The sequence below is a fragment of the Triturus cristatus genome, chromosome 8 (assembly GCF_964204655.1).
Source record: "Triturus cristatus chromosome 8, aTriCri1.1, whole genome shotgun sequence".
In the NCBI taxonomy this organism is placed as follows: domain Eukaryota; kingdom Metazoa; phylum Chordata; class Amphibia; order Caudata; family Salamandridae; genus Triturus; species Triturus cristatus.
Genome location: NC_140591.1, coordinates 1,041,491,953 through 1,041,504,577, shown reverse-complemented (window position 1 = coordinate 1,041,504,577; position 12,625 = coordinate 1,041,491,953). Strand labels below are relative to the sequence as shown.

General features: G+C 41.6%; 1 protein-coding gene across 1 annotated transcript; it reads left to right on the top strand.

Moving 5' to 3' along the window:
- The first annotated feature begins 7,793 nt into the window (after nucleotides 1–7,793).
- Nucleotides 7,794–8,666, top strand: LOC146805362 (zinc finger BED domain-containing protein 5-like). Its single transcript, XM_085623793.1, has one exon. The coding sequence runs from the start codon at nucleotides 7,794–7,796 to the stop codon at nucleotides 8,664–8,666; it is 873 nt and encodes a 290-aa protein (XP_085479919.1).
- Nucleotides 8,667–12,625: the final 3,959 nt, after the last annotated feature.

Here is a 12,625-nt window from a genome sequence, read left to right as displayed (position 1 = left end):
ATAGTCCCGGGGGTGTGGCAGTCCCCAGGGCTGGGGGGGCAGCATGCTCCCCGCATTTCAGTATTTGAGCCCCGGGGAGGTGGCGATCCCTTGGGGTGCTTGGGGGACTGAATGCATTATTTTGACTATAGTCTTGGGGGAGTGGCAGTCCCCAGGGCTGGGGGGCAGCATGCCCCCTGTATTTCAGTATTTGAGCCCCAGGGAAGTGGCGGTCCCTGGGGCTGCGTGGGGAACATGTGGCCAGCCATGCATTTCAGTATTCAAGCCCCAGGGAGGATGCAGTCCCCGGGGCTGCGTGGGGAACTGGAGCTCCCATGCATTATTTTCATTGTAGCCTCAGGGAGGTGGCGGTCCCCGGGGCTATGTGGGGTGGCTGGAGCCCACCCATGCATTATTTTAGATATAGCCCCGGGAAGGTGGCAGTCCCCTCTGCATTATCATTTGTTCTTGTCCCCAGGATTTTGTCCGCCCGGTGGCTTAATTAAACAAAGCGCACTTAATTTTTGAAAACATTTTTGTCTGGATTTGTGGATCCTTTGCCACTCCCGCTGAAAAAAAAGCTTTTATTTGCCCCTGGGGGTCCTTGTGAGACTCCCTGAACGGGCCTAGGGGGTCAGGGTGTTACTACCCTGCCCCCTTTTATTTTTTTATCATTTATTCTTGTGACTCGGTTCAACTGAGTCACAAGGTGGCCTCCAACACTTCCTGGTTTGAAGAGTGGGCAGACAATCAGATCTCAGGCACAAGATCAAGTGGGTTCGCGGATCCATCTAGGCCACAGTTGTATATCGGAGAAATCTTTAAATTTCTCCAGAACTATCACACGGATTTACACCATTTAACAAACCAGTGCTTTCTGGACCAAGACCTATCTTTTTGCCAAATTTGGTGTAATTCCGTTCAGCAGTTCGGGCTGCGACCGTGTCTAAAGTTTCCTACTGAAATTAATGTGGAGAAAAAGCATTTTGGACCCCCTTTTTGGTTTCCATAAATCCTGAGTGGACGCAAGGCGTAGGGATCCTCTAATATATATATATATATATATATATATATATATATATATATATATATATATATATATATATATATATATCCTGATTACCGTGTTGCGAATCTCGGCAATCCTCCGGACATCGACAGAACAGGGTACACGGACCAGGCTAAAGTGCAAATGAGTATTTATTGCCAAAAGCAACAGCCATAACGTTTCGGCTCCTCAGAGCCTTACTCACATGACAATGCTACATACAATGTGCAAAGCTTTTAAAGTGCGAGTGCCAGTTCAATTAACATCACGTGAAGAACAGATTTCATGGACATTGAAAAAATACTACACCGTGGTGAGCAGTCCCAATAAACTTGAATCATTGATTGTTCCAGCGTTGTACATAAATAAACAGGATAAGTATAACATAGCTAGAATAGCATCTTATTTTGAGTCACCAATGGTGTTATTACTATTGATGTATTAATTTAAGCAGTAAATTGCAATTTATACAATCAAGGCATAAATGCCAAGTAAAACATTAGTAACAAGTTGTAGTAATAACCTTAGGAGTCATGGATCCTTTAAGATGGTTTATTACAGGTCTACACAGCAGAGGCAACAAAAGACATCCACCTTCAGAAATAAACGTCTCCGCATACTTTTGAAATGCCTAGAATCCTCTGACACCATCACCCAGCAACCCCATGAACATTCTTAATGAAACCCTGCCACGCAGGCTAACACTCTAAACCTAACCACGAGGCATAACACAAGTGCTAGATATAATCAGTAGCAGCTTAATGTTGAAACTGCTAACTATGGAACAAAGTCAGAATCCGGGTAAAAATAATACCATCTATTCAAAAAAATGGTTGTTCCCCTCTTAGATGAATAAAGTGTTATTGTGCATAGTAAAAGTGTACTTGTGCATATAAAAAAAGAAAAACAACAAAGAAAGAAATGTACATACACAGTATCCCGAGATATTAGTTCGCACAATGTTTTGTTGAGGAAGGTTTTCGAAACGTTCAGAGAGTATGGCGTAGTAGTAAAGCCTGAAAAATGTAAATTTTTATGTGATGAAGTCGAATACTTGGGACATCACATTTCTGGCGAAGGGATTCGACCTAGGCAAGGTTTGTTAGATGCCATTATCAATGCGCCCATTCCGAAGGATAAAACAGGGGTTAAGTCTCTGTTAGGTTTATTGGAATATTATTCTAAATTCATTCCAAACTATGCCTCGGTGGTTAGGCCAATCAGCTATTTATTGAGGAAGGGTGTTATGTTCAGTTGGTCGAGCCAGTGCAGTGCAGCTTTGGAGACTGTGAAAGTTCTACTTAAGAATAGTGAGGCACTCAAGCCTTATGACCCTTCCCTTTCTACTTGTATCACGGTGGATGCAAGTCAAGTGGGTTTGGGATGTGTGGTTACGCAAGATACTCGAGGAGGTGAAAATACCATTGCGTTTGCATCCAGAGTTTTAAGGGATGCAGAAACGCAATATTCAGTAATTGAGAAAGAGTTGTTGTCTTGTCTCTGGGCTGTGAGTAAGTTTCATACATATGTCTGGGGAAGACGGTTCACTTTGTGGACCGATCATAAGCCATTGGTGAATATTCTTAGTGCTGGTACTAGCAAGTGTTGTTCACCGAGGATTGTGAGGATGGTTTCAAGACTTATGCAGTACCAATTCGATGTGGTCCATGTTTCTGGTGGTAAGAATACAAGAGCGGATTTCCTGTCTAGATTTCCTGTGGGTTTAGACCAAGGGGTCTGTTCAGATGACAACCGTGAGGACGAAGACGATTCAGATGATTGTTTTATTGCTGCGGTTGATATTGCTGTTGGAGACGAAGGAAGTTGGTTAGAAGCCATTGCTCAAGACGAGGTTCTTCAGCAAGTGAACCATTATGTGATGAATGGTTGGCCTAGAGAGAGTACTTTGGCGCATTATTTACAACCTTACTGGAAAGTACAGTCTGAGATTTCCATTGAAGGGGGGGTGTTGGTTCGGGGAGAACGGCTTATCCCTCCTCTTGGTGTCAGGAAAAATATTATTCTCAGAGCTCATGAGGGTCATCTAGGCTCGACTCTTACCAAACAAAGAGTTCGAGATGGTTTCTGGTGGCCATCTATGGATGCGGATGTCACAGAAATTGTTGATATGTGCGCCATTTGCAGCAAAGCTGATAAAGGGTTGAAGGTAAAGACCCCACCACTCTTGCCAGTTGACTGTCCACCGGCTCCCTGGAGTAAGTTGGGGTTAGACATCATGGGGCCAATAGAAGGCTTGCAGAATGGTGGACGTTTTGTTCTGGTTTTAATCGATTATGTTTCAAAATGGCCTGAGGTTAGGGTCGTTAAGGATATTTCTTCCTCTACGGTGATAATGTTTTTGAGAGAGGTGTTTATTCGAGAGGGGTTTCCTGAGACATTGGTCACAGACAATGGTACTCAATTTGTTAGTGTAGAATTTGAGTCATTTCTGAATTCTTCCAACATTAAGCATACAAAAAGTTCACTGTATCACCCACAGTCTAATGGTCAAGTGGAGCGCATGAACAGAGTGGTGGGTGACTGTATCAGATGGGCTAAGAGTGAGAGAGTTAATATACAAGGTTCCATAGATAGTATGCTTTGGTTCTATAGTACTACTCCTCATTCCACCACTAGAATTTCTCCTTTTGAGCTATTGAGAGGACGTAAAGCCAATACATGTTTCCGACCAGGTTGGATGAATAAGTGGATCAAATCGTTACATGATGTGAACAGTCTGATGGAGATCGTGAAAAGGAATGTTGGAAGTGCTCAAGTTAAGCAAAAGCGGTGGTATGATAAGAAAAATTCCGCTAAGCTTGTTGAAGTGCATGTGGGGGATCTTGTTAGGATTAAGTCCTCCATACATGTCAAGAAAGGGGAGAGTAAGTTTGGACTACCCATCCGTGTCATAGAAATAGGTAGGAATGCTGTAAAGGTTGAAGGGGGAAGTTGGTGGAATGTAGGTAAGATTGTTAAAGCTAGGGAAACAAGTGGGACAGGAGAGGAGGTTAGCTATGGTGAACCCTACTCTTCTGAAGCTGTAGATGCTGGTCGTAGAACTGGTGATGTTCGTGCTACTGTGAGGAGGAGTAGTAGAACGAGCAGAATTCCCATGCGTTTTCGTGAGTGAATCAATGTCATAGAGTTGATGTTTTATTATTTGGCTTGTGTTTGGGTTGTTTTGTCTTGGCTTGTCTTGTCGTGGCTGAAATACTTGCGTGGGCTCTAAGAAACGGCTGTGTAGACCGGAAATCGTCGCCAGTCAAATTGTAGTAATAACCTTAGGAGTCATGGATCCTTTAAGATGGTTTATTACAGGTCTACACAGCAGAGGCAACAAAAGACATCCACCTTCAGAAATAAACGTCTCCGCATACTTTTGAAATGCCTAGAATCCTCTGACACCATCACCCAGCAACCCCATGAACATTCTTAATGAAACCCTGCCACGCAGGCTAACACTCTAAACCTAACCACGAGGCATAACACAAGTGCTAGATATAATCAGTAGCAGCTTAATGTTGAAACTGCTAACTATGGAACAAAGTCAGAATCCGGGTAAAAATAATACCATCTATTCAAAAAAATGGTTGTTCCCCTCTTAGATGAATAAAGTGTTATTGTGCATAGTAAAAGTGTACTTGTGCATATAAAAAAAGGAAAAACAACAAAGAAAGAAATGTACATACACAGTGTCCTTACATAAATGTATATCGCACGAGATTGAGTGTCTCAAAAATCTAATTGTGCGTTCCTGTAATAATAAGACTCTATAATAAATACGGAGTATACCTGACCAGAGCATAGTGGTGTATTATGAATAAAGTGGGTAATCCTCCACTGTTTGCCTTCGTATTTTGATCCCTGACACACATGGAACGAAACCCCACATAATTTCAACAATGGAACATGGATAAAGTCACAATGTGCAAAACTCCTGCATACAGTACTGCTATTTGAAATAAATAGCACAATAAATACTTGTATATGTCAAATACATGACCATAAAATAGAAGAATAAATAGGTTTAAGATTAGTACCATTAAAATTGTAAATTGTTGTATCCATAGCTCCAGCTGGCATTTTATTTTCTTCTAACTTGTTATAACAGTATTTACAAATACGCTGATCTTCACCCAAATCAAAACAATTTTCTTTTTCACTTTTTTTATAGAGATCAACATTCCTTGTTTGAGTTTTATAATGGCTTCTCAGGCAACACATACAAGTAATATTTGGTCTTTCATTAGAGATGATAGTAAATTTTGTCATTTGATCTTCAAAATTTTTACTAACAGTGGGTTCTACATTTTCTTCCACATTTTCTTCAATAACTGTGTCATTTCCTGCACTTTCTTGTTCTGAACCAAAGTAACAAAACTGAATATCATCCGTAACCTTCTCTACATCTGATACAGATCCACGCAACAGAGCACTATTCCAGTGTTTTTCAACCACTGTTCCGCGGCACACTAGTGAGCCGCGAGATGTTGCCTGGTGTGCCGTGGGAAAACGTGGGAAAAATGGAAACATTCGAAAGATTTTTTTAAAAAATGTCAAATTTTCCCCCACTAGGCCGGGCGGCGGGCGCCGGACTGTATCCTGGGTATGGGGGGGGGGGGGGTTTGATTGGCGCTCCTCAGGGGGACACCCTCCACTTTTCTGATGTCCGGGCTGTGATTGGTCCAGACTCCAGCCTGGACCTATCACAGAGCAGTATCTTCCGACTTCCTTCCCGCCCGAGCGCAGTGTGCGCAGCAGCGGAGAGAAGAAGACGTCGCGACTCGAGTCACCAGGACTCCCAGGAGGACCGGAGCAGGAGGAGACGGACGGAGACCAGGACTCGGTGGGAGTCGGCACTGCAGAGAGACCGCATCCGGATCCAGACCAGGCCGCAGGTGCAGCGTGAGGTGAGTCTCACTCATTTGCACCCTCATTGTATTTGGGTTTCATGCCTTTCACCCTGACTCAGTCCTCGGATAGGACAAGGCAGTAAATGAAAAACTTAAATCAATAATTAAATAAATAGATACATACATGGTGCTTATGTTTTTTACCAATCTCTTGTTAGAATTTCAAGTTCTGGAAGTTTCTCAGCCTGCTCCCCCTCAGGAGTTGAGTAAAAGCTCATCACGGAGTGGACCTCTGCTGGTATGTGTCATTGCTCTGGGAGGTGCACTGAATGGCAGCGGGTTTGATTTAGTGCAGGCAACATTCCAAAGCCGTTGTGCTTTGAAGGGTCGTTTTCAGGTGCAGTTGCTACGTCGAGCCGAGGCAGTACCTGGAGGGTTCGTATATGTGTCCTTGATGTCACAGAACTGGCACTTTCGAGTGCTGTGAACTCTGCTGAACGCGAGACCTCTTACTCTTTGGTGGGAGTCCCATACCTTGGTGCAGAGCCTCATTTGTTTGGTACATGGTTGGACCCATGCAAAGGTTTCCATTGCACAAAATTCTTGGAGAGCAGTTTTGGTGTGGCCATGCTCATGGGTCCATGATTAACGGTCGTTTTTTAACGTTAGTTTATTTATGTTATTTGAAAGGTTTTTTATATAGAGCTGGCTAGACCCGTGGGCATCAGAGCGCTTTACAGGAGCAGACACAGAACAAGAGATAACACATTTGCTCTGGGCAAAGCACAGACAGTCAATAACACAATTGAATTAGAAATAAAAAGGGCCATTGGAAAGAAAATGTACATGCGAGGAGGGAATAAGGGTAGGACAAGAGGAGGGAATAAGGTAAAGCAATTTTACAAATGTAATACAATTTTTTATTTTTTTTAAACACCCAGGTTGCGCTCAACCAGTTCAGTAATGTGGGGGTGCCAAAAAAAAAATCTTGTGCAGAGTAACGTGAAATGCAACGCTTAGGAATATAAGAGGAGGGGTGCAATGTTAAGGAGTAGAAGAGAGAAACGTAGGAGAAGAGATCGAAGAAAGATGAGGGGGAAATGGAAAGAGGACATGGGGAGAGGGTAGAAAGGGGGGCAGGTCGCAGGTAAGAGGGTGGATGTGTAATGTGGGGAGAGGAGAGAGCTAGGGGGGACACAAAGGATCATCAGTAAAGGGGAAGAAGAGAGTAGATTCAGAGGAGGTAATTATGGACCAAAGTATTTGTTGAGAAGGTGAGATTTAAGGTCTTTTTTTAAAGCTGAAGTATGAGGGGTTCAGCACATGTCCTTGAGTGAATTCCAGATGTGCTTCTGTGATGTGGTCCATGGTTTTCACTCCTGTGGAATAGATTTATGGTGTGATCATAAGCTTGCATGTATCAAGGAAAGCTATTGCGCACCTAGTCTGTGGGTAGAGAGCAGTTTTGAGTGATGCAGCCAGGCTTCCATCAATTTAATACACATGTGACAATACCACGCTGCTTGAGGCAAGATGTATTTACAAAAGTGTCTGTTTAATTTACATGGTCACCCAATATCTGTTGCAGAAATTAACTATCTTTGGAGAATTCCGCATGGGTTGTAGCAGCACTAACCTTTGTCTCCAGACTAGACGAGCAAGCGTTATACTAGTACTGTGGTTCATTATCAGTCTTTAATACACAATGAGTACTAATGAATTGGGCAGACGTAACGTTTGTAGTTAAAGCACTTGCTAACCTCAAAATTGGCATCAAGGGCTCTCTGAGAAACCATCCAGTCACAATTTGCTCCTTATAGATACAAATCTTAAATTTCTTTTATAGGTAACTTGCAGGTGCAGCGTCCTTGTGTATGCCTAGTACTGAGTGACAGTGAGATAATGCAGTGATGGACACGTTTTTGAAAAGGAAAGAACTGGACTCTGAACAAAATTTGGAGCCAGATGAGAGCCCAAGTATGAGTGGGGATCAAAAGAAAGCAAAGATGGTTAGCTCAAGCAAATTCTCTGGCACAAGGCAATATAGCGAAAGCTATATTTCATTTGGATTTACTGTCACCGGAGATGCAAACAAACCAACTCCACTGTGCGTGGTGTGTGGTGAAAAGCTAGCTAACAGTGCTATGGTCCCAAGCAAACTTAAACGCCATCTCCAAATGAAACACCCTTCGCTTCAAAACAAGAATGCAGACTATTTTGTTTGCCTGCGTGAAAACACGGAGAAACAGGCAACTTTCTTGAGAAAAACCACAAAGGTAAATGAAAGAGCTCTTAAAGCTAGCTATCAAGTTGCTGAACTTATAGCCAAGTCAAAAAAGTCGCACACTGTGGCAGAGACATTAATACATCCCGCCTGCAAAGCTATTGTAGAGGAGATGCTCGGACCTGAAGCAGCTAAGGAAATAGCCAAAGTCCCTCTCTCAGACAACACAATTTCCAGACGTATTAATGACATGTCTGCAGACATCGAAAGTGTGGTTTTGGAAAAGATCCGTATCAGTGAGAAATTTGCATTGCAACTTGACGAGTCTACTGATATCAGTGGACATGCTCAACTCTTGGCCAATGTGCGTTTTGTTGATGGTGATGCAATTAGAGAAAACTTCTTTTTTTGCAAGGCATTGCCAGAAAAAACAACAGGAGAAGACATTTTTCGGGTCACATCAGAATACCTTGAACAAGGAGGACTTAGTGGGAAAACTGCACAATTGTCTGCACCGATGGAGCTGCAGCCATTGTCGGGCGCACCAAAGGCTTTGTAAGTAGAGTGAAGGAAAGAAATCCAGATGTGATTTTTACGCATTGTTTTTTACACCGTGAGGCCCTCGTAGCCAAGACTTTACCAGCAGACCTAGTTCATGTGTTGGATGATGTTGTGCGCATGGTAAACTTTGTAAAGTCACGACCCCTGAAAAGTCGCATATTTGCAGCTTTGTGTGAGGAGATGGGAGCGAAGCATAAAACCTTGCTGTTTCATACGGAGGTCCAGTGGTTGTCGCGTGGCAAGGTCTTGGTTCGTGTGTATGAGATGCGGGAGGAACTTAAAGTGTTTCTGACAAATGAGAGGTCAGATTACGCAAAGCTGCTTGCAAATGATGAGTGGTGTGCAAGGCTGGCATACCTGGCAGATATATTTCATCTTCTGAATGAACTGAACACACGAATGCAAGGCCGAAATGAAAACCTGCTTACAAGTACAGATAAAATAAATGGATTCCGTTCAAAGGTGCAACTCTGGCATCAACACGTGGAAAGTGGCAATCTTGAAATGTTCACACTCACCAAGCAATGGCAAGGTGTTCACACTACTGCACTGTGTGAGATAATAGTTAAACATTTAAAAACTCTCGAGGAGAAGTTGTCCTTTTATTTCTCTTCAGTCTCCACTGAATGCCTTGACTGGGTTAGGGACCCTTATAGCTCAGCATCAGTTGGTGGAAAGGACATGACTTTAAAGGAGCAGGAGGAACTAACTGAACTGAGACAAAATCGTGGTTTCAAGCTAAGATTTGCTGATCTACCTTTGGACAGTTTTTGGTTGTATACTGCCAAGGAGTTCCCCCTTCTGGCAAACAAAGCTATTTTGACATTGCTCCCATTTTCCACTACATATCTGTGTGAGATGAGCTTTTCAAGCATGATTGCTATAAAAACTAAATACAGAGAGAGACTGAGAGCTGTTGACGAAGAGCTATGTGTGTGTCTTTCTTCTATTCCAGCCAGAATATCAGCTTTGTGTTCAGCCAAACAGGCCCAGGTTGCGCACTGATCAATAAGTATTTTATAATTTTTCATATTTCTGTTTACTTACTATTTCATAATAAAGTAATTATAAAATACTTTCTTTGTGTTTATTTGATTCCTATTCAAGAGAATTACTTTATATATAGTCAATATAGGCACAGAGTTAAATTTTTTAATATTTTCTAATGGTGGTGTGCCTCGTGATTTTTTTCATGAAACAAGTGTGCCTTTGCCCAAAAAAGGTTTAAAAACACTGCACTATTCAACTCATTTAACTTTAGTGCTGGACTTTTAGCAAAATACAATCTTCTCACAAACTTTCTCATTTCAGTATGATGTACTGCCAGCATCCTAAAATGGTGAAAAACACTTTGACAAGCTTTCCTAGAAAGACAAGCCAGAGAATGTCCTTGCAAACCAGTATTCTTTCTCACTCTGCATGGATCTAGTCTTTGAAGCACCTTAATCTTCTGTTTAACACTTTTTTTTACTATATTCTCTTAGAAAGTCACGTAATTTATCAATAGATTCTTGTCGTACAGTACAAATACTACTACAATTCCAAGTGTACACTGGGGCTTTGGGACGTTTCCCCATAACCTCATCAGCTAACAATTCTTCCTCATTTCTTGGAACCATTTTCTCCTTTTCCATTACACAGCCATCTTTAACCCCTTCTGTGCCACGCCCTTTCCCCCTCCTGTGCCGGGCGTTTCATTAGTGGGTGGGGTTCATGACGAGATAGTCTCGTCATGGGCACAGCGCGACCGTGCTCCATGACGAGACTATCTCGTCATGGGCACAGAAGAGGTTAACTTCATATCTTCGACCACTGGTGTCAACTGCATGCAGCAAACTATTACTTTGAAGATAACTCTCTTCATTAAAAAATGGTTCAGTACTTGAACTATGCTTCCATTCACATAAGAATACATTACAAAAGTTATTTTTTTCACTACTCTTTTCCTTTTGCTTTTTGACTTCATGACATTGACTATTTTATCTAATGTACGGATCCTGTTCAAAATTAAAATGAATAGTTTTCTTTTTAATTCCAAAGCCTTTGCAACAATTGATTCAATATGTTTCTTTTTCTTATACAATATTGCTTTCTTCCTATATTTTTTCACATCCTTTAGCAAATTGAACACCACTCTTCTCTGAAACATTTTTTTACGAATGTTTTGAAATTCTGTTTTTATTTTTAAGTCATTCTTTCTTGCTTCTGATTGTACATTAGCATTTAGTTATTTCTTTCTATTGTCTTGTTGTTTTCTTCTTGAAACACTATTTGTAGTGGATATACTTTCTAAATTTTTTCTATGTTTGAGGATATTTAAAAAAAAATCCTTAGTCTGCTTACCAGAAGACTTTTTCTTTTTTCCAACATGAGGTTCTTCAACTAATTTCTGTTGTCCAGTTGTCTTCAAATATAGATGTTTTTGCTGTTCTTTTCTCTTTCTTGATTTTATAGGCATGTTTAATTTATTTCTGTGTTATTCAGCAATACCTAAAGGAAACAAAAAAAAAAATACCTTTATGTAATTCAAATATATTAATATATTTTTTTTGAGCTTTTCAAATCCTATTGTATGAGCTGCCCCTTTCCTACGAGTGCAAGTCTTACAGAACAAGAGCAACACTAATTAAATCTCTGACAACAATTCCTGTGTGCAGACAGACTCATGGTGTGATTCTAGGCAGAAAACGATATTTTTGATTGGCAATTTCAAAGCACATTTACTACTGTGGTAGAGCAAGTCATAATTACTGTAACAGCCTGACACATTTTCCTTATAGTTTAGAGAGGCAGAAAAGAGCACATGTCCTAACAGCTACTTGAGACCATGAGCATGTGGAACCTGGGTGAGTGATTAGACTAGAGCAAAGGAAATGAGCCTTGGTGATGTTGAATGTGTTAGCGTTACACACTGCTATCTGAAATACCACACAGTGCTGAATAGTAAGCATGGGAGTGCAGGAGAAGCAGCTGCCTGTGTGCTAAGAGTGTGTTTCTGGAGACTGTGTATTGTCAGGTGCAAGAGAGATCTGCATGGACGCTTGCACAACTGCATGAAGACTGCAGAGATGTATGTAAGATCACCTGTGGTAAGGGTTACTTAGAGTTTTGACATGTAGGAACTACCTCACCCATTGCAGGAGTGGAAGGAAAATCTACCCTGTTGTTTTCAAATGTGTTACCATTTGCCTCTTATCTGTGAGATAGTGATTTGTGCTGAATGCTAACCATCACAGTTCAAGAAAACAAGCTGCCCCTTTCCTACGAGTGCAAGTCTTACAGAACAAGAGCAACACAACTTAAATCACTGACAATAATTCCTGTGTGCACACAGACTCATAGTGTGATTCTAGGCAGAAAACGATATTTGATTGGCAATTTCAAAGCACATTTACTACTTTGGTAGAGCAAGTGATAATTACAGTAACAGCCTGACACATTTTCCTTATACTTTAGAGAGGCAGAAAAGAGCACATGTCCTAACAGCTACTTGAGACCAGGAGCATGTGGAACCTGGGTGAGTGATTAGACTAGAGCAAAGGAAATGAGCCTTGGTGATGTTGAATGTGTTAGCGTTACACACTGCTATCTGAAATACCACACAGTGCTGAATAGTAAGCATGGGAGTGCAGGAGAAGCAGCTGCCTGTGTGCTAAGAGTGTGTTTCTGGAGACTGTGTATTGTCAGGTGCAAGAGAGATCTGCATGGACGCTTGCACAACTGCATGAAGACTGCAGAGATGTATGTAAGATCACCTGTGGTAAGGGTTACTTAGAGTTTTGACATGTAGGAACTACCTCACCCATTGCAGGAGTGGAAGGAAAATCTACCCTGTTGTTTTCAAATGTGTTACCATTTGCCTCTTATCTGTGAGATAGTGATTTGTGCTGAATGCTAACCATCACAGTTCAAGAAAACAAGCTGCCCCTTTCCTACGAGTGCAAGTCTTACAGAACA